The sequence below is a fragment of the Myxocyprinus asiaticus genome, chromosome 39 (genome assembly GCF_019703515.2).
Source record: "Myxocyprinus asiaticus isolate MX2 ecotype Aquarium Trade chromosome 39, UBuf_Myxa_2, whole genome shotgun sequence".
NCBI classification, from domain to species: domain Eukaryota; kingdom Metazoa; phylum Chordata; class Actinopteri; order Cypriniformes; family Catostomidae; genus Myxocyprinus; species Myxocyprinus asiaticus.
Window position 1 is genome coordinate 4,126,111 of NC_059382.1, and position 22,633 is coordinate 4,148,743.

General features: G+C 37.3%; 1 protein-coding gene across 2 annotated transcripts in view; it reads right to left on the reverse strand.

Annotated features, from left to right (window-relative positions):
- The window catches only part of LOC127429883 (sodium/calcium exchanger 2-like), a 109,877-nt gene that overhangs the window by 24,730 nt on the left and 62,514 nt on the right, over nucleotides 1-22,633 (reverse strand). For both annotated transcript variants that reach the window (XM_051679216.1, XM_051679215.1), the window contains exons 2-3: nucleotides 7,185-7,654; nucleotides 453-590 (exon numbers count right to left, since the gene is read on the reverse strand). In XM_051679216.1, coding sequence (XP_051535176.1) covers nucleotides 453-590; nucleotides 7,185-7,562 — 516 coding nt within the window. In that variant the 5' untranslated portion in view covers nucleotides 7,563-7,654. The remainder of the gene's footprint in view (nucleotides 1-452; nucleotides 591-7,184; nucleotides 7,655-22,633) is intronic.

Here is a 22,633-nt window from a genome sequence, read left to right on the forward strand (position 1 = left end):
ACCTAAGTTACATTTTATTGTAAATGTAAATGTGAAAAAGAGTGGGCATGTGTACCATTCAAGGCCATATGGGTAACAAATAAGCCAACTATGCTTTTCAAATCAAACTGTTACTCATTTTATTAAATAAACAACAATTTTGACCATTGATTGGACTTTTCTTGCTAATTAATTTTAAATAAATGGCTTTGGACTAAAAGTGACAAAACTCTTTTTTTTTTTTTTTTTTTTAATTCATGGAGTCTTTAAATTATTAATAGATTATACTTTGATATGCCCAATACACTGCTTAAATTAAAGTACAAATGGTAACCTTGGTAATGAAATAGTAAAAACCTCAGACCACACTAATGAGGGTTTAGCCATCTGGTGAGTGTAATTAGTGGTTATGCAGTTAATGGTTACAAAAGGGTGTTAATGTAGTACATTTGTCATTTTAACGGCTCACCCACCTCGATGACTGACAGGAGAATTTCAGGGGCAGATGACCCAAGTGCCATCAGGGTCAAGTTGGACACGGTTTCATTCCAGATTCTAACAGTGGCCACTGACGTTTCTCCGTTGGGCATGGTGATGGTCACCTCTTTTTCCTGCGTGAACAGAGAGTAAATTATATATATAAGGACTGATGTTCCTAATATATACAGTCAGCTGGTTATTATAGCAAAACAAAAAAAAGAAGCTCTGCCAGGGTTTCGGCTGAACCTTATTTTGTGATACTCTCTGGCTGACTGTGCATTATCCCACTTATTAAATGGCTACCTACCAAATCAATACACAAGTAAATGGACATGAAATATTGATTCAAGTTGAAATGATTTTATTACCTGAGAGGAAAGAGACCAAGGAGTGATTCAAAACATGATACTACTACAGCTACGTACAACAACCACTGAAGTTTTGATCTCAGAAGAGCTGTAAAACCAATCCTCCAAAAAAACAGTCTAATCCTGTGTTTGAGCTATACCACACTTTTAGAGGCCATTCTTCACTGGAAATCCTTTTCAGCCCAGTTCTAGGCTAAATTGCTCCACAAAAACAAACTCTTAGCCAATAACAACTAGAGCTGGAAAAAAAATTGATTTTTCAAATGAATCACGATCCTTCGAGTGATTCTATTTAGATTCTCAAAATCCCAAGATTAGCATAGTCCGAACAAATGACTCCAACGAACTGATTCTTTGAAAGAATCACTCCAAAACGATTCATCAACTCCCAAATTATCGGTCTGAAGAATTCTTCACTGAATCTGACTCACTAACTGAACACAAAGGTACTTAAAGGTTTGTGAAACTTCAGTAATTACGCTTGTTGTTCATATGACAACTGTAGATAAAAGATTCACATTTGCAACACAGTTATTTTTTTAATTTAAATGACATTATTATATCCCTTATGTACAAAATCAACAGACAAAGATGCCGGTTATGACTTGTATTTGACAACAACAACAAATAAACGGGCAGTGAAACTCGAGATTAGAACAATACAAATTATCGAAAAATAAATCAGTTACGTGTTATTCCCGGGCAATCAAGAACCAATCACAGGCCTTCTAAAAAAGACATGAGAACATGAATTTAACATTAACAGAATAACATTAATAACTCTATTTTTATACGTTACAATATTTAAATTTTAATAAAAATTTCAAAAATTAAAACAGTTCCAAAAATAATATTGTGTGTATGTGAAACTGGAATCATATCAAATCAAATCAAATCAAGAGCCCTAAAAAAAAAACTGACAGCCATGGAGAAGTGAAATTGCCCCTGTTTTTTCTCTGTTCCAGACAAGAAATCCTTGGTTCCAGTCTCGTTGCATCACAATGTTGTTCAGTGTAGAAACAAAAGGCCTGCAGCACAGACAACCATCATACTCACTCCCAAATAAATAATGATCCTGAAAACATGGATATGCTGTCAGAGACTGTAACTCTGGCATTGTATTTTTACTGTTAGAGCTGTTTGTTTTTCATTGCACCTAGAGTCACTCACGCTTCAAACTGTCACAGTTCAGTAGTTTCCTCAGCGATAAAGAGACTTCAACTCTAATTTTTCTGCTTGGTTTGGCCAGAGGCTCTAAAGTGTGTCGTGCTGAACTATGATGTTCTGCAGCCTCTGATCCAGCACAACCACAGCACTGGAAACATGCTCCTTTAATAATTTGCAAGACTGACTACCGTTCCTGATGATGTTTCTAAGGCAGTCTCAGCATGCATGGATGAGATGGCCCATGAAGAGAGGACACATCCTATCAATGCTGTTGTTTCTACAACCTTCCAATTTTTTCATTTTCTCCTTTATGACTTTACAGGAACACTTTGACCAATTCCACAACCATAACTACTGTCCAACCTACTCCAATATTCTTTCTGCTGTAGATTGGATCTGGTTTCATGCATGTAAACAGCAAAAACACTTACGAGATCAGACTATTTTGGCATCGTATTTGGCCAACTTAAAAATGTGATTTGAAATCCAACATGTAACGATCATATCTGATTCTTCACTTTTATTTCAATGCATAAGGCTTAGTGTAAAAGCAGCCAGAGTCAGGTCACACATACCAGTATCCATAACACTTCTATGTGTCCATCCTCCACTAACATCTCAAGACTATTTTGGTCTGTCTCTGATGCTGTTTTTACACTGGCCGTGTTTTCATGACCCTGCAGAGGTGTCCTCATGTTTTGACAAGGGTGTATGAGGATACTTTCTAAGGGGCGCTTTGATTAATGAGGTAGACTCAAAGTGCTTGGCTTTGATCTTGCCAAGGACGAAAGGGTGTGTAACACAGCTCAATGGAAAGGAGGCGGCGAGAACCGGCTTGATGATATAAATAATATTTTAATGAGAAACTGAACCAAAAGACACACACACAGGTGTCGGGCAGCTGCCCGTAACGTCTGTCGCACTGCTGTCTCCAGTCACCTTTATCCCTCTCGGGCTTCATCAGCCTAATTATGGGCCGGGTGTGCAGAATCAGGACCCGGCCCCGCCCTCCGCCCTGCCACAGGGTGATTTACTCACATGCGAGAGAAAGAGACACTGGCTTTAACTAGTTCAGAAGCGTGTTGCCCTATTAAGAACATTACAACACTTTTGTGTGTGTAAATGGATATTTTTATTAATGTGGGAAATTGTTGTGCATTAGCAGCTATACACAATCATTACTGTACAGTACCATGTACATTATACAACAACTACAAAAAATAACTCTCAGTAATATTTTCTTGTCTGTATTTTATCACCTACTTAATATGTTTTTCTTTATTTTAACTTTTTGAACACATTTCACAAAATGCAGTGCTATTGCATAATAAATTAATGTTTTTTAGATTTCTACCAGGGGTTAAGAATATTGCCCCTGGCTTTTAGTCCAGATGAAGCAATTATCTCATTATCATAAATGTGAACATGACAATATATCTTACTCCAATAACTCCTAAAATGCAATATTTTTAGCACAGTCTATTGTGTGAAATACTGTAAACAAGTAGCCTGGTTACGGAGCATTGGCCATGATAAAGCAAAAATCCATTCTGACTTAAATCAATTGACTCTGGCTGCCATCTTAAATTAGCATCCGTCTCAAAAGTGCAGTATACTGTATTTAAAATGCTAATGCATGTTGAAAGGTGTGTGACACTGATCTCACAGTTGGGCATAAAATTGACTTTGTAAATGGAGCAGAATTCCAAAGGTTTGTTGAGAACTGAGGCAACATCCACCCTAATTTATTTTGGAAACGCATTGATTTCGCTACGTTTACGCCTCTCATCCACACTAGAATGCCATTTTTTCCTTCACCGAAAACGTAGGTTTTTTAATTGTTTTTGGATGATTTTCTGTTTCAAAAGTGGCTTTTTCTTTGCAATTCTTCCATAAGGCCTGCACCCCTGAGTCTTCTCTTTACTGTTGTACATGAAACTGGTGTTGAGCGGGTAGAATTCAATGAAGCTGTCAGCTGAGGACATGTGAGGCGTCTATTTCTCAAACTAGAGACTCTGATGTACTTATCCTCTTGTTTAGTTGTACATCTGGTCTTCCACATCTCTTTCTGTCCTTGTTAGAGTCAGTTGTCCTTTGTCTTTGAAGACTGTAGTGTACACCTTTGTATGAAATCTTCAGTTTTTTGGCAATTTCAAGCATTGTATAGCCTTCATTCCTCAAAACAATGATTGACTGACGAGTTTCTAGAGAAAGCTGTTTCTTTTTTTGCCATTTTTGACCTAATATTGACCTTAAGACATGCCAGTCTATTGTATACTGTGGCAACTCAAAAACAAACACAAAGACAATGTTAAGTTTCATTTAATGAACCAAATAGCTTTCAACTGTGTTTGATATAATGGCAAGTGATTTTCTAGTACCAAATTAGCAATTTAGCATGATTACTCAAACATAAGGTGTTGGAGTGATGACTTACATTACAATATTGTGGCAGACAACTAAAGTGTTGATTAGGCATTACGAAATGTGGCTTTAGAAGGCAATACATTTATATTGATTATATCCATATCATTAAACATAATCCTATCATTGGCCAACATTCTGCAGCAATACATTTAGCAATTTAATTTGTTTTGTTATGAGGGCTTTTATGAGGATGAGTTTGTGTACACTTTGGTAGCATTGTTTCATAAACACAATGTTTTTAGGGCATTGTGTCAAGATAAATGTAGTCAGAAATTTCGAAAAACACATCTCAAGAACACTGCAATCGTTACGCTCCTTCCAGCTGTGTTTGCTGCCGCTAAGTGAGGTTTGTTACCTGTACAGCTGCAGTTGCGCTTACTGCCCCCTGCTGACTGAGAATCCTAAAAAAATGAAGGTGGTACAGTACTTCAAGCATGAATTGCTCCGAAGGTAGGAAAATCCCTTATTATGTTATATAATAACTATATATTTTTTTATCACACATTATACATTTGCACATATACAGTGAAATTCTTTTTTTCACATATCCCAGCTAAGCTGGGGTCAGAGTGCAGGGTCAGCCATGATACGGCGCCCCTGGAGCAGATAGGGTCAAGGGCCTTGCTCAAGGGCCCAATGTTCCAGAGGCATGATTAATTGCGTGAATTTTTTAACGTGTTATTGTTCATAAGATAATCACATTGAAATTAACCCATTAAATTAACAGCGCTAATAAATAGTAGGGTACAACGGGGCTAAAAGCCCCCCCATGGGGTAAAAGGTATATTTGATTTTATTTTCTCCCATAACACGAAATAGCAACAAAAACCACCACAGTACTTTCCTTAACAACTGTTTGTCACTATACACTACAAAATCATCCTGATCCATGAGATCATTGCATATAATGTTTGATCTAATATTTTATAGTTTTTAAAATGCTGCAAATTTATATACAGAAACTAATGAGAATCCCTGAAATTATCACATTTATTTTTAGGCAAAATACTTATTTATCAAGTTTTGTTTAAGGTGATTAAAACCAATTTGTTCAATGATAGTATTTGGGGTAAAAAGCCTCCCTGTTCAGGGGCTAAGGCCCCAATAAAGCACATTGTTTTTATTAAGTGGGGGAAAAAATTTAATATGAAGAATGTTCAAAGTGGGCTCACATTGACTGATCCAATTACAGTGGAGATTAATTTGTTCTTCAAATACTTTAAATGTTATGAAATGCCAAATGTGATTGAAATGAACAGGAAATGGTTAACCCTGTTCTGAAGTGGTTATTTTGAATAAGCATTATTTTAAATTTGTTAAGATCATTTATTTATGATAAATTATTTGCCTAAGTTGAAAAAGTTAGCCCTATAATTAATGCCCCTATCTACACAATATCACTATAACCTCCCTTTGGGCCTTTTACCCCATATGTGGGAGCCTTTTACCCAAAGTGTCCTTTTACTCCCTCACCACCTTTTTTAAAAAATGAATTTTAATCAAAACAACCTTCGGTTATTATTTCTTTTCACACAAATGATGTTGCTCCATCAATATTCAGTAAAAAGAAATGCACTTTTTCAATCTTGATATACTTTGTGACCAGAAAAAAAGTACACTTTCCTTAAGGTGTGCCTTGTGTTTTACACTTTTCATTTAATTGCATGCCAGATTTAGATTATAGTAGTATTTTGAAGTTAGCATAGGCTAATAACTAAAAGCTATGTCTCCCTAATTCACATTCAACTCATAAAACTGAGCCTTTAGAGTTGTTATTTCTGGCTGTGTAACTTAGCTATTTGAACTAAGTGGCAAAATAAAAGTGCAAAAACTAAAGTTGGGTATTGATTGAAGAGCACAGGAAAACTAGCCTCCTCTATTAAAGCGATTTGGCTAATTTTACTCTTTCGACAGGTTTATGGCGAATGAGTCAGCAGAGGTGATGAGTAGGCGATCTCTTCTCGAAAAGTGTTGACGAGTCAGTTGTTTTAACAGAGAATGAAAGGAAAAAGCATCTAGCACACTGCAAGAATTTGCATCCCATTAAACGTTCAGAGACTGAATAACTGCAATTACTAGTTCAGGTGAATGCTGTGCTTTTAAAGAAATAAATAATTTAAAGATAATTCCATCCTTATTTACTCCCTCCATGTCATGTTAAGCCTGTATGCAGTTATTTATGTAAAACACAAAAGGAGAAATTCTGAACAATCTTTAATAAGCTATTTTCCATATGATCATACAAGTTTCATACAAATTCATAGTGACCAAAAAAAAAAACCTTCAACTCACAATTTACAGTTTTCAGATTCAAAAATGGCACATTCATTGCAACATCATGTTCTTATAACCGAATACATTATATAGTACAACAGTTATATATAGGCTAAGTTTTTGGTGTTTTTTGGTTTTGTTTGGTAAGGATTCTTCAAAACAACAACAACAACAACAACAAAAAAAAAAGTGATGAAAGCAAGTAAGTGAGTTTGGAATGATATGAGAGTCAATAATAAAAAGAACATTGATTTATGCATGAACTTTTCCTTCTGGCTGAAGGTAACTGAAAAAAAAAAAAAAAAACTGTTCTTCATAGAAACCCCAACAACATCCTTCGGTTTTAAGAATCTGTTAAATTATTTAGATCAATTACCAGAAGCACTAAATGTGACTTTAACTCAGATGATCAGATAAGAAATTTCCAAACTGGATAAGGAATTTTGACATACAGGATGTGGGAATGACGTGTACATAGCTTTAACTCACCTGTGATGTGATGACCTCAATGGATGCCATGAATCTGTCTGAGATGATGGACACTCCCAGAAACAGGTACATGAGAGAGAGGAAGTACACAAAGGCTCGGGCGATCTGTTCTCCGAGACTGGGATTAATGGGCTTCCATACGGGCAGGATAATTCCAGGTCTGCACTCGACCAGATCGCTGCACTTCTTGTTAATAACAGCGCCATCGCCGTTATCCGTCAGATTACTGTAGGGCTCTGGAGAAACATCTGGAAAGATGGAGGGCTGGAAAGACGGTTCTTCACGCTGGGACTCCGGGAAACAGGATGGAGGCAGAGAAAGGACGAGGAAGAGAGACAGAAGGAGGACAGGGGAGCGTAGAGAGGAAAACAGAGCCATGGTCTCACTCCTCAAAGGGTTCTAGAGTACAGAGGAGGAGGAGAAATGGACGAGGAGATGCAACGAGGAGAGGAACCAGCCCACTGGGGGACCTAAGGAGAAAAGAGAAGAAATATAAAAATAAAGCACAAGAAGTTTAACTGAAAGGAAACCATCAAACAACTGAAAAGTAGTCTATCTGTACATGTCATTATCTGACAAACAAATCTTAGAAAGCTTGTAGGAGCCATGTTAAGGCTAATTGTTTCATGTCTCTTCAAATATCAGGTGTCCTCTGACTAGAAGGGGCAATGTGTGTCAATCACAATTTGGGGTTAAAACACCTGTGCTGGTATGTGCTCACATGGAGGGAGGGGGTGAGTTTGGATCATATATTTATTGTTGACCATCTTTCATTTGATATTGTTTACATCATACAAACTCATAATCATACTTGTGTCTTGGAATTCATCAGTGTTTGCGCTCTGGATTTTGGAATCGTCAATGAAACTCAAGACGCAAGTATTTTGGACTGTTTTAATTGACGAGTCATCAAACTCTATCTCCTCGCTTCGCCCCTCGGCGGTTTATGGTTTGTTTCTATGAAGCCGCTATACAGCTCTTAGATCAGTGATTCTCAACTGCTGGGTTGCAACCCAAAAACGGGACACAGGTCTGTTCTAATTTGTGGAAAGCAAGAAAAAACAATACTTTATGTAAATAAATATGTATAGTTACAATGGCAATATTAATCAAATAACCAACTTAAAAGTGAGGAGAAAATGATTCCCATATATTTTTGTTATTGACATCAAAGGCTGTACGTCATCAAACTCATTCATCTGTCACTTGGTAGAAGCTAGCCAAATTAGGCAGATGGCAACATGGACCAGTTGCGTGAAATGCACTTATCTTCAAAAACAATGAATGAAACTACATTACTCAAGGTCAAAAAAGAAAGTGTGACCCAAACTAAATTAAACACAGTTTCACGAATTGAATTATTGGCTGCTGAGAGCATGAAACCAACGAAATGACTTTTCCAGGCAGGAAATCACGATTTTCAAATTCCCTTTTCCATCACAGTGGGAAAACTGGTCCAATGTAAAATCTGGGTTCTAAAAGGAATATTCTGTGTTCAATTCAAGTTAAGCTCAGTCGACAGCATTCGTGGCATAATGATAATTACCATAAAAATTAATTTTGACTTGTTCCTCCTTTTCTTAAAAAAATTAAAAATAAATCTGGGTTTCAGTGAGGCACTCACGATGGAAGTGAATGGGGGCCAATCCTTAAACATTAAAACATAGCTACAAGACATAAACAATGTGTATGATAAAATTGCATATTTGCCTTATTGCTGTAAAGTTATAACTAATTTTACAATTGCGCTGCCATGACGAATTAATGCTGTAAACCCTGTAATCCTGGTAAACAATGATTTAAACAGCTTTGCAGCTCAAATAATACACAAGTTTTAACAGAAGAATTGATGTAAGGGCTTTTATAAAATTATAAGCTTCACATTTCTGCCTTTAACTTTGTTCAACCCCGCATCCACATGTGTGGACATTGTATTTTGGCTTTGCTATACGCAACGCATAATTTAAATTCATTTAAACTGACTGAATACTGTTCGCAAGACCCTTGACTCTCATTTAAGGGTTTCACTTACAGCGCACCAAGTCACGTGACACAGCAGTATGACGTTGATTTCCGTTAAGCGCTACTATGGGTGAATAGACAACAAAAGTGCCTCTGAAAAGAAACATCTTTAAGTTTTTTGATTGTAACCTGTTTGGATGTAAAGAGTAGTTTGGTTTGATATGCCACTTAAAAAAATTTATTCATTTTTCGCGTGTCAGTGTACTGACAAACATGATGTCCACATATGTGGATTTTGGGGCATTATTCCCTCAAAAGTACAAAATTTTAAACTCTAACACGTTATATTTTATTTTATTATTACTGTACAATATGGTTCTATTCATTAACATTATTAAATGCATTCCTATATATTTAACTCACAAATGAGATTTTTCTACACATGAACCTCCCTCAGACATAAAGCGAAACAAGGTTCAAAACCAATCTTAGGGGGCCTGGGTAGCTCAGCGACTATTGACGCTGACTACCACACCTGGAGTCGCGAGTTCAAATCCAGAGTGTGCTGAGTGACTCCAGCCAGGTCTCCTAAGCAACCAAATTGGCCTGGTTGCTAGGGAGGGTATAGTCACATGGGGTAACCTCCTCCTGGTCGCGATTATTGGTTCTTGCTCTCAATGGGGTGCGTGGTAAGTTGCGTGTGGATCGCGGAGCGTAGCATGAGCCTCTACATGCTGGGAGTCTCCGCGGTGTCATGCACAGTGAGCCATGTGAAAAGATGCCGGATTGACTGTCTCAGAAGCGGACGCAGCCGAGACTTGTCCTCCACCACCCGGATTGAGGTGGGTAACCGCGCCACCACGAGGACCTACTAAATAGTGGAAATTGGGCATTCTAAGATAAAACCAATCTTAGATCGAAATAAAGGTTTGTATTTCCCCATCATGAACTCCTTCAGGCATGATAACTGTTAGGAAGCCGTCTTCCTGTTTTTGAAAGGTCAGGTTAGGTAACACATCCAGATTTGCCAGCATCCCAGGGCCAACTGAAAATGTCATGCTGTTTTTTAAAGCACACTGTAAATGTGTACAGTCATGCTCAGAGATGCACGCAGGGCCTGTAGCTTTCATTTCCACAGTGGCCCTCATATCTGAGGGAAAGAGTGAGTGCCAGATTTGGGTTGGAAAAGTGATATCCTGCACACAGTCTCTCTGAATGTGTAATAAAAAGGAAAATTCTGGTTAAATACAGTGTCATGCCTACATATTAATGTAACGTTATGGTTATACTTTTAAAACTGTGATATTTCTTTATTTATAATGTGCTTGCCTACTAGGCTTCCGTTGTAAGTTAATTACTGTAATCATGTTTTTAATTAGTTTTTTTACAAACTGAGAGGTGAGTCAAACTTATTGTCTATTGTGATTGACAACATATCATAGATGCTGTTGATGGAATTGAAGTTCCCTGAATGTCTCTTTAATGGCACTTTACAGAGTAAAAGCAAAACACAAGAATATAAAAATAAGATGTATCAATTTATATAAAAAAAAAAAAAAAAAAGCAACAGTAGAACAATATACTAGATACAAAAAAAAAAAAAGGGATGAAAAGAGGAAAGGAGTACTAGCTCCTCTAGAGAGAAGCATTTTCAAGCTACATTTAAAACATGATGACTCAAAGATTTCTTTGGCTATGATTACCACAGTTTTTGGGCATAACAGGAAAAGGCCCCAAGTTTCTAAGTTTCTTCTTATTAAATTGGTAGGCACATTATAGGATGTCTAAAGGTCAGCAGCTGAAATGAGCCATGGCAGTTTTTTTTTCTTGAAAGCATTTTGATAGAATAATTGGTGGCACTTTATTTTACAGTACTGTTCTACATATACATACTCTATAATTACAACAACTACAGTAATTACTAGGTACTAACCCCAACCCTAACCTTAACCCATATTAAGTACTGTACATTTAGTTACCTAATATTACTGTAAGTATACAGAAAGTTCACATACTGTAAAATAAAGTGCAACTGAATAAACTTGTGTTTAGCCTTTGCAATGGCGTAAGTGCTCTACGAGTGATAGTTTGAGTAGTTGCACATGACTTGCTTATGTAAGACTGGATTTATCAGTCTTTTTCAGAATAGCCTGAATAGCCTCAGTGTGTGTGTGTGTGTGTGTGTGTGTGTGTGAGAGAGAGACAGAGAGAGAGAGAGAGAGAGAGAGAGAGAGAGAGAGAGAGAGTGCTGTGGTCAGTGTGTACAGGCTTTGGCATGAGTGCACTAGCTGAAACAGCTAAATGGAGGAATCACTTTGCATGTGGGAATGTTTGTATTTGTGACAGAGAGAGAGAGAGTAAGACAGGATGCATTATTATCTGTGTTCCAATCCAATAATGTAACACTCTTTACTGACTTCTCTCTGTCTCTTTCTTTATGTCTCTTTCTTTCTGCTCCTTTCTTTTGTAAGGGATCACCCTCACCATTCTTCAGTCGGGTCTCTATAGAAACGTACTTGTCATGGGAGGAAAATCTATAATCAGGACTCCTCAGGAGACAGGCCCCTTTCTGTCTCTCTCTCTCTCTCATTTTTAGATTCAGATTCAAAAATTTTCATAGACAAAAAGCACTAATTGGCATTATACACAATAAAGATATCGGATTTAAGTTATTAGTGGTTTTAAGGCAAGCATCACTATTACTGTTGCTCAAGCTTACTTTTCCCAAACCCCTAACCCGAAGTATCAAACTTTGGTTCTTAACTCGTCCTGCACCGTTTGTAACATGGACATTAATAAAATCAGAAATTATGTGGCTGGTTGTGGAGAGGTGTGCGATTACTTTTACTAAGGATGACTTTCACTAAGCTGACGATAAAATGGGCAAAAAAAAAAAATCCCATATACTTACACTGAAGGAGAGACCCAAGGAAAATCGACCAGACTTAGGGTATGCACTTTTGCGAACTCCCTGAACACCATAGCAACCACATTGCAACACCTTGGAAACCTCCCAGAAAACCCTAGCAACCACATGGAAACACCCTGGCAACCTCTCATACACCCTGGCAATCACATAGCAATGCCCTGGTAATCACATAAAACACCATGGCAATCACATAGCAACGTCCTGGCAACCTCCTAGAACACCGAAGCAACCACATAGCAACTCCCTTGCAACCTACCAGAACAGTCTAGCAACCACATAGAAATGGCCTGGCAACCTCCCAGAGCACTCTAGCAACCACAAACCATCACCCTAGAAACCATCACAGAAAGCACCAGCAACCAAATAGCTATGCCCTGGCAACCTCTCAGAACACCCTAGAAACCATATAGCAGCACCATGGCAACCAAATAGCAACACCCTGGTAACCTCTCAGAACACCCTAGAAACCACATAGCAACACCCTGGCAACCTCCCAGAACACCATAGCAACCAAATAGCAACACTCTGGTAACCTCTCAGAACACCCTAGCAACCACATAGCAACACCCTGGCAACCTCCCAGAACACCATAGCAACCAAATAGCAACACCCTGGTAACCTCTCAAAACACCCTAGCAACCACATAGCAACACCCTTGTAACCTCTCAGAACACCCTAGCAACCACATAGCAATAGCCTGGCAACCTCCCAGAGAACCCTAGAAACCACATAGCAACATCCTGTCAACCTCTTAGAACACCCTTGCAACCACATAGCACCCCTCTACCAACCATCCCAGAAAACCCTAGAAACTAAATAGCTATGCCCTGGCAACCTCTCAGAACATCCTAGCAACCACTTAACAACACCATGGCAAACTGCCAGAACACAACAACAACCACAAAGCAATGCCCTGCCACACTACTAGAACACCCTAGCAACTGCATAGTAACACCCTTGCAACATCCCAGAGCACTCTGGCAACTTAGAGCAAATCCAACTCAAGAGCAGATTTTGTGGTGGCAAGTTTTAAACGTGCAACTGGCATTTTCTTCAGAAAATGTTCAAATAGAGTTTTGATTATGGGAACATAGATGCTTTATTTACTTTATAGATTGCTATTTACATATCTGCAAAGACGTAAATTACGTCTCTGGTTGCCCTTTTCATATGACAACTGTAGGTGTCTCACTTTTAGGCAAGGTTTGCATTTTGAAATCAATTGAATTGCATTAAAATTCTCTCTGAAAGTCTATTACTATTTGCTCACACAGGGGCACAGCTACCCATTTCTGAGTGTGTATGCAAAACTAAATTTTTGTGCCAATGTGCTCACATAAGCAGTGAGTTATGTATCTTAATACACTGCTCTCATCCTTCTGTGATCTCTAAAGCATCTGTTTGTACCTCCTTTGATATGCCGTTTAAAAAAAAATAAATAAATAAATAAATGACTTGAGTGCACGTTGCGTCCCTGAGCCTGTTCTGACTTCAGCAGAAACAAACCGAGCTTTAATTTGTTCGCCCCGCTTAAAAACCCAACTTAAACCAACAAGTCCTGTTAAGCTGGTCTGCCTTGCTGCTTTTATATAGGGGTTTTGGCCACATGTTAGCTTGGCCACATTGGGAGGCCAGCTAAACCAGTTTAAACGACTCACACCAACAATCCAGGGCTTATCATTAGGAATGGGAGATCACATGGATGACCAGCTGAAAACAAGCTTTGGCATGCTGGGAGATGAGTTAAAACCAACAAACAAACTTAGGCTGGTTTAAACTTTACTTTTCAGAAGAACTTTCACACAAGGTTATTTTGGCTCAAATTATGACTCACACTTTGCAGGTGTGCTATATTGGGTTTTTTACTCTCCGCAACTGACAAGCCTGCAGTCATTCAAATGCCACTGTGTCAGGAGAGAAACCAGAGAAATAGAGGGATGGACAGAGAAAGAGAGAGGCAGAGAAAGATGCTCTGTTAATGAGGGGATCTCCGGGTAACCCGTTAACATCAGTGCAACCCATTACTGCATGAAACACTGGCACAATGCAGCTCTGTGCTACTGCTTGGTATTCCGGGTGAGAGCAAAGAGAGAGAAAGAGAGCAGTTTGAACTTTGTTTTAAACACAGTGTGGTTCTTTGGAACAAGGCCATTTAGAAAGAAACAGTGGAAAGAAAAGAAGGACAAGTAAATGAGAATAGAATGTGTGCTCCAAATTCAAACACTTTTTTTTTATATTTGCACATTAATAATAATAATAATATTGTTGTATAACAAATAGTATAACAAATTTCCTTCAAAGAGAATTGAGTACTCTTTAACAAAATTAAATTAAATATATTAAAGTTGTATAAATGTTTTGTGTTAAAGATTAAAGTTAAAATAGACTGAAATAATGTTTTTAATGCAAAAAATAAAAAATAATGTATTAATTAATTTGGTAAATCAAAGCAAAGTAATAATACAATGATTTTTTTTAAAGTTTATTGTTTTTATTTAAATTAGATTAAATGAATTATTGAATAATGCATTATTGTAATGATATATTATTGAATATTACTGACAAAATACAGTATAGCGTGATATCCGCGCAGAGACGTGGAGAGAGGGAGGGAGGGAGGGAGGGCAGGAAAAGTGTCTGAAAATAGAGGATAATCTAATAATAGAAGAGAGTGATGAAGGAAAAGTGTCTGATTATTGAAGAGAGTCTGATGATACAACAGTGCCTGGTGATAGAGGAGTGTCTGATGAGAGTCTGGTGCAGGACAATTGTCTGATGATGGAGGATTTTCTGATGAAATCACAGTGTCTGAAGATGGAAGAGAGTCTGGTGAAGGAAAAGTGTCTGATGATAGGAAACATGTCTGTTGATAGAGGAGTTTCTGATGAAGGAAAAGTGTCTGATGATAGAGGAGAGTCTGATGAAGGAAAAGTGTCTGATGATAGAGGAGAGTCTGATGAAGGAAAAGTGTCTGATGATAGAGGAGAGTCTGATGAAGGAAAAGTGTCTGATGATAGAAGAGTCTGATGAAGGAAAAGTGTCTGATGATAGAGGAGAGTCTGATGAAGGAAAAGTGTCTGATGATAGAGGAAAGTCTAATGACAGAACAGTGTCTGTTGATAGAAGAGTCTGATGAAGGAAAACTGTCTGATGATAGAGGAGAGTCTGATAATATAAGAAAGTCTGATGAAGGAAAAGTGTCTGATGATAGAAGAGTCTGATGAAGGAAAAGTGTCTGATGATAGAGGAGAGTCTGATGAAGGAAAAGTGTCTGATGATAGAAGGGTCTGATGAAGGAAAAGTGTCTGGTGATAGATTAGAGTCTAATCATAGAACAGTGTCTGATGATAGAAGAGTCTGATGAAGGAAAAGTGTCTGATGATAGATTAGAGTCTAATGACAGAACAGTGCCTGATGATAGAAGAGTCTGATGAAGGAAAACTGTCTGATGATAGAGAAGAGTCTGATAATATAAGAAAGTCTGATGAAGGAAAAGTGCCTGATGATAGAAGAGTCTGATGAAGGAAAAGTGTCTGATGATAGGGGAGAGTCTAATGAAGGAAACGTGTCTGATGATAGATTAGAGTCTAATAACAGAACAGTGTCTGATGATAGAAGAGTCTGATGAAGAAAAACTGTCTGATGATAGAGGAGAGTCTGATGAAGGAAAAGTATCTGATGATAGAGGAGAGTCTGATAATATAAGAAAGTCTGATGAAGGAAAAGTGTCTGATTATAGAAGAGAGTCTGATTATACAACAGTGCCTGGTGATAGAGGAGTGTCTGATGAGAGGCTGGTGCAGGAAAAGTGTCTGATAATACAAGAGTCTGATGAAGGAAGAGTGTATAATGATAGAGGAGAGTCTGATGAAGGAAAAGTGTCTGATGATAGAGGTGCTTCTGATGATAGAACATTGTCTGATGAAGAGTCTGACGCAGGAAATGTGTCTGATTATAGAAGGGTGTCTTGATATAAGAGTGTCTGATGATAGAAAAGTCTGATGAAGGAAAAGTGTCTGATGATAGAGGAGAGTCTGATGAAGGAAAAGTGTCTGATGATAGAAGGGTCTGATGAAGGAAAAGTGTCTGATTTCACAGTAGAAGAGAGTCTAATGATATAACAGTGTGTGATGAGAATCTGATGATAAAACTGTGTCTGATGCTGGAAGAATGGTTAAAGATAGACAAGCCTGATGCAAGAAAAGTGTCTGATTCATGAAAGTGTCTGATGATGCAACATTGTCTGATGCTGAAAGAGTGTCTGATGATAGAACAGAGTTGCTAGTTCTGATTTCTTATTTCTAATATTTTAATTGGTAAACAGGCATAAACAGAGGCAAGCTCTTTCAGGCAACTGTATTTTAATTAATTCATATTGAGTTGCACTTTTGACACCAAACAAATAGGCTGAATTTTTTAAACACTGAGCACTGTTAGCTGCTTGTAAACCAGAATCAAAGCATCATTATGTTATGCTGTTTTCTTTTTTCCATCATGCTTATATATTATTTGAGCAGCTGAGACTGGATACATCACATGCCAGCTGTGAGAGATGAAGAGGGCTTCACATTAACATGCTAAGCTGTAATCAACAGGAAAACAGAAAAAAAACATTTGCATTTGCTAAATATAGATTACAAATAGCCTAGTAAAAAAGAGAATGCAATGTACTTGCAACATAGACTGTAAAAGAACATCAACCAGACAAGATGCCCTAGGATTCATAGCGATGCTCTTCATGTGCCCTTCCATCATAACTACAAATGTCAGGGTTCTGTTAAATATAGAATACTTCATTAATGCTCATTAACAGGATTAATGTAAAGTTTGAAGTCATTACACTGTAGAATACAACATTGAATCTTCACAGCCCCCTCACAGATGTAACTGAAGAGTAATTATTGTGTCATTGAACTGATTAAAAAGAACACAGGTCATCTGTTTAATCTCATATTAATAAAGGTTTAAATATTTGATGTTAACGTGAATGGATGGGATACTGTATGAGGAAGCTGCCGGGAGCTGCTCGCAACATGAGGAGAATGATAGATATTAGAGGGAAAAAGAGAGAAGATAGAATGAATGTACAAAGTCAAGGATTTTAAAGACACTGAGACTGAATTGCTTCTGTTGTTTGTTTATTTTAATTGCATGTGCTGTCTGTGTTGTTTTAGAACATAAATCATTAAAATAATTATGCAAATCAGGTAAGGGCACAAACACACCTATAGAATCTGTGCTGAATGCAGTTTGCATGGTACAATTCCCATCTTGCAGGGCAGTTCTGAGTATAACCACGATCTGGCATACCTTTGTAATGTCACTCCACAACTGTGATCTAGACACCTGAATTGGCTCTTTTAAATGCTGGAAGTTCACTTGATTACACTTTTTCTGGAGATAACCTCTGTCCATCATTTGATGATCATTTAATGTATTACTACTGCCATGATCGCAAGAAAATATACACAAACATCCCTTTTAAAGGTACAGTTCATAAAAACAAAAAAAATAAAAATAAAATAAAAACTTGTTTACTCAACCTCATGTTGTTCCAAACCCATATAATTTTCTTTATTCCATGGAAGAAAAAAGTTTTCCTACTGAGTAATTTTGTCTTATTTTCCATTAAAAATAACTAAACGAAACAAACAAAGAAAAAAATCCTTGAGAAGCAGAATGACTTAAGAGATTATTATATTAATTAATTAATTAAGATTTGTTCACCCAAAAATGAAAATTCCCACATCCACACCTCACTATTCTGAAAATATGGATTAAAACTCTGGAGTCATATGGATTACTTTTATGATGCCTTTATGTGCTTTTTGGAGCGTCAAAATTTTGGCACCCATTCACTTGCATTGTATGGACCTACAGAGCTGAAATATTCTTCTAAAAATCTTAATTTGTATTCTGCAGAATAAAGAAAGTCACACACATCTGGGGTGGCATGAGGGTGAGTAAATGATGAGACAATTTTCATTTTGGGGTGAACTGTTCCTATAAGTCTGGTTTTCACCTAAATCTAACAAACATATTTGTGGTATATGCTTTAAAAAAATAAATAAAATAAAAATAATTTGCCAGTGGGGTAAAAAAAAATTTAATGTTTTTTTAAGTTAATTATTTTTTTCTACATCATTGGCAAAAAAAATAAATAAAAAAATCTTGTTGAAGCATAAACGTTACAAAATTTTATTAGATTTTTCCAATTATTTTTCAAAATAATTTGTCATTTGACTTCTTAAGTAAACGTTGCATTTGAGATTTTTTCACTGGTAAATAAGACAAAAATACTGATAACAATTATTATATTTGTAGTGTAGTCTTAGTCACCATTTACTTTCAAAGCATTTTTTTTCCCCATACAATGAAAGTGAATGGTGACAAAGGCTAATTCAACATCCCCTTATATGTTTCAGGGAAGAAATAAAGTAATACGGGTTTGGAACAACAAGATGTTGAGTAAATAATGACAGTTTTTTATTTTTTATTTTTTGAGTGAACTGTCCCATTAAAGAAAATTATATTTACCACCTGTTCTCCACTGGCAGTAATAGTTTCTTTTTTGGCCAGGATTTTCTATTTTCTGGGGGCATTTTAAGAAATTTCATCCCCACAAGAATAGGAAAAGCTGAGACATAAACACACACACACACACACACACACACACACTTGTTTATTTAATGTGCAAACAAAAACCTTCATTGTGTTACTGACATCAAATCCAGGAAATGCACACATTTAGAGTCAATGTCATTGCAGTTCTAACCAACTCACAAGATTCATTAAATTCCTGGAGAAAACTCAGTTCCAAACTCAACAAATCTGATGCTAGAGATACTGCAGTGCAGAAACCTGAATTGAATTTTCATGCATCTTCTTGATTTACTGAATTTAAAACTAGCACCAGACTGGATGAGTGACTGTTTGAGCAGATGGCAGTAGAGTGTTCGATTTACACACAGACCCTCTGGTACGATGCTTCATGAATTTTGCAAATGCTGATTTACTGCTTTTATGCACCACAGTCAAAGTAAAATCATAAAAGCGCCTTAACAGACTCTGACAGCAGAGATTAGTAGATGATCTGTAGAGAAAATAAATTTTAAGTGGTTTTCCTTTCTGCAGATATCTACATTTTAACATAGTCTCTCTCCTATTAATGATAAGAATTCAGTTTTTATCCATGATAATTGCATAGTTTCAAAGATAAACTATGCAAGCTACTGCCATAAAACTCTTTAATTTTGAGATTATAGAAATAATAAAAGATTACAATGATCATTATTGGCTACAATGACTGCCCAACTCAAAGACATCAGAGCTGTTACAGCAAAAGAAAACTTTGAAGATTTGAAGATATTTAAACCATGAGCATCAAAGAGGAATCGTCCAATCAAATCTCATGGCGTATCAAAGAAGAACAGTCCAAAGAAATCACTGAGAATATCAAAGAGGATTTGTCCAATCAAATCATGCGGGTTTCAAAGAGGAATCATCCATAAACTCTTGGCAGAAGTTAAAGGGATAGTTCACCCAAAAATGATCATTCTCTCATCATTTACACACACTCATGCTGCCTCATTTTCAGCGGAACACAAACAAACATTTGTTTTTTATAAGGAAGTGTCATATATCTTTGTCCGTACAATGCAAATCAATGGGGACCAAAACTTTCAAGCTCCAAAAAGGACATACAGGCAGCATAAAACGAATCCATACGACTAGTCTGGTTTAATCCATGTCTTCTGAAGCAATATGATTGCTTTGGGTGAGAAACAGACCAAAATGTAACTCATTTTTCACAATAAATCTTGACATCTGCAAGATTGTCTCCTCAGAGAATTTTCATTTTTGGGTGAACTGTTCTTTTAACATGTTGGGTTAGATCAAACAAACACAGAACAGAAAGTGTTTACACAGTAAGTGAACCTAAAAATCTCCAAATCCATTTAAAAATGATTTCCATCGAGTTTAATTTGTAATGCATTGAATGACATTCTGAATTTGATGCCAGGCACAGACAAGCTGGCCAGAGCTGACAAATGTGATACACCACCCACAGTCTTCAATTTTCACATGCACGCACACAAACCCCACACTGCAGTCTGATGAAAAAGATTATCTGAAAAAAACCTCACTCATAGAGAAACCTAACCATTTACTTTTAAATATAAAAGCCAATCAACATTTCCATTTTACAAGGAACAGTTCTGAGTTACTAGCTACCAACAGGTTTCACAGCTTCATTCCTGAAGATTCATTATCATCTGAGAACAAAACACTGCTTTTCCCTGAATGTGAATCCCTGGAATCTTTATTTTCTGTCTTTCCTTTTTTTAATGCCATGCCAGCTTCTATGGCTATATTCATGGCAAGAGCCAGTTTAGTTATTCAAGAGTAAAACTAAAAAAGGTGTTTAAGATAATTTTTTTCTAAAAACCTTAAAACTAAATTTGGATTTACTTGGTTAAAAACCTTTTCAAAAGTGTCAACAGAATAATACAGGTTCCTCAAGTGTGTAGAAGTGTTACAGTCCAGTAAGACATGTTTAATGGATAGTGGGCTCTGACAGGATGGGCACTTTGGTGAATATTCTCCAGATAGTAAAAATTGGTGTGTAAGCCTTGCGTGTCCTATCCGGCATCGAGTGTAAGTGACTTGATCCCAACGATTATTAAAAGGGAATACGTGTCTTGTCCCAACAACAGGATTTATTTCCCGTAATTTGTTGGTTAAAACACTGATCCCATTCTGACTGCCATTTGTTTTTAGTGTATACGTTTAATGTTGGTTTTAGGTCTGTGAATGGAATAGAGCATTTTACTGGTTCTGAGGATAATGCTTCTTTGGCAGCTCTATATGCTTGTTCATTTCCAGAGATTCCTGAGTGGCCAGGTACCCAGCAGAAAATAATACTAAAATTCTTTGATTCAAGAGATGACACTTTGTTTAAAATCTTCACGATTGTTGGGTGATTGGTTCTTATAGAACCTATCTAACGCTTCCAGACATGATTTAGAATCAGTTATCATTAAAAAGGAATCAATGAACTTCAGTGCTAGTAATAAAGCATTTGCCTCTGCAGTAAAAACTGAACTTAGGTTTCAATGCGCATGCCTTGACACAGTTGACTTGTTGCAATGGCTGCTGCCACTTTTCTAGATTTGGATCCATCTGTATATATTGGGATATGTTGTGGGAACACTGCTCTTATATCCAGGAATTGTTGTAAAATTCATTCGGATAAGTTTTTGATTTTTGGTTTCTCGTTAAATACAGATGGATTTTGGGCTTTCTGAGATCCCATGGGGGGATTTTGCAAAAATGTGTCTGCTCCAGAATGTTTAGATTCATTTTCTTTTTTTTTCTTTTTCCCCCAATTTGGAATGCCCAATTCCCAAAGTGCTTTTAAATCCTTGTGGTTGCGTAGTGATTCGCCTCAGTCCGGGTGGTGGAGGACGAATCCCAGTTGCCTCTGCGTCTGAGATCGTCAACCCACGCATCTTATCACGTGGCTTGTTGAGCGCATTGCCACGGAGACATAGCAGCCACCCTCAACTCACCACGTGCACCACCGAGAACAAACCATATTATAGTGATCACAAGGAGATTTCGCCATGTGACTCTACCCTCCCTAGCAACCGGGCTAATTTGGTGTCACTCAGCACGCCCTGGGATTCAAACTAGCGAACTCCAGGGGTGGTAGTCAGCGTCTTTACTACTGAGCTACCCAGGCCCCCTAGATCCATTTTCAGATTCTCCAGATGCGTTTTTACACGTAGGCCAAATGGACAAATGTGACTTGGTTTTCTGTCATATAGTAATGAATGTTGAGTTGAGAAAACTACTGGATAGGCTGGATTTTCTTTATTTGATTGCATGTTGTAGGGTCAGCTTTAGGCATCTGATTTCCAAGGAAGGTTCATTGGCTTCCACATATAAACTTTGAATTGGTGATGTTCTGTATGCTCCTAAGGCCAGTCGAATACCTTGGTGGTGAACAGTATCTAGAAGTCGTATATATGATCTCCTGGCTGATCCAAAATGATGCTTCCATAGTCCAGCTTTGAGCGAATCAAGGTTCTGTGCAGATTCATAAGAGTTGAACTGTCTGCTCCCCATTTGGTTTTGGATAAAACCTTTAAAATGTTCAAAGCTTTAAAACATTTCTTTTTCAATAATTTAATATGAGGGATAAAAGACAGCTTACTATCAAAGTTGATACGGAGTGGTGGTGGCGTAGTGGGCTAAAGCACATGGTAATGTTTTTGATTGAACCAGAAGGTTGCTGGTTCAATCAAGGTTGCTGGTTCAATCCCCACAGCCATCACCATTGTGTCCTTGAGCAAGGCACTTAACTCCAGGTTGCTCCAGGGGGATTGTCCCTGTAATAAGTGCACTGTAAGTCGCTTTGAATAAAAGCGTCTGCCAAATGCATAAATGTAAATGTAAAATGTAAATGATACCAAGGAACCTGTTCTCTTTAACGACTTTGATGGGGACTCCATCCATAAACAGCTCTGGTTCATTGTGCAATGAATGGAGCTGA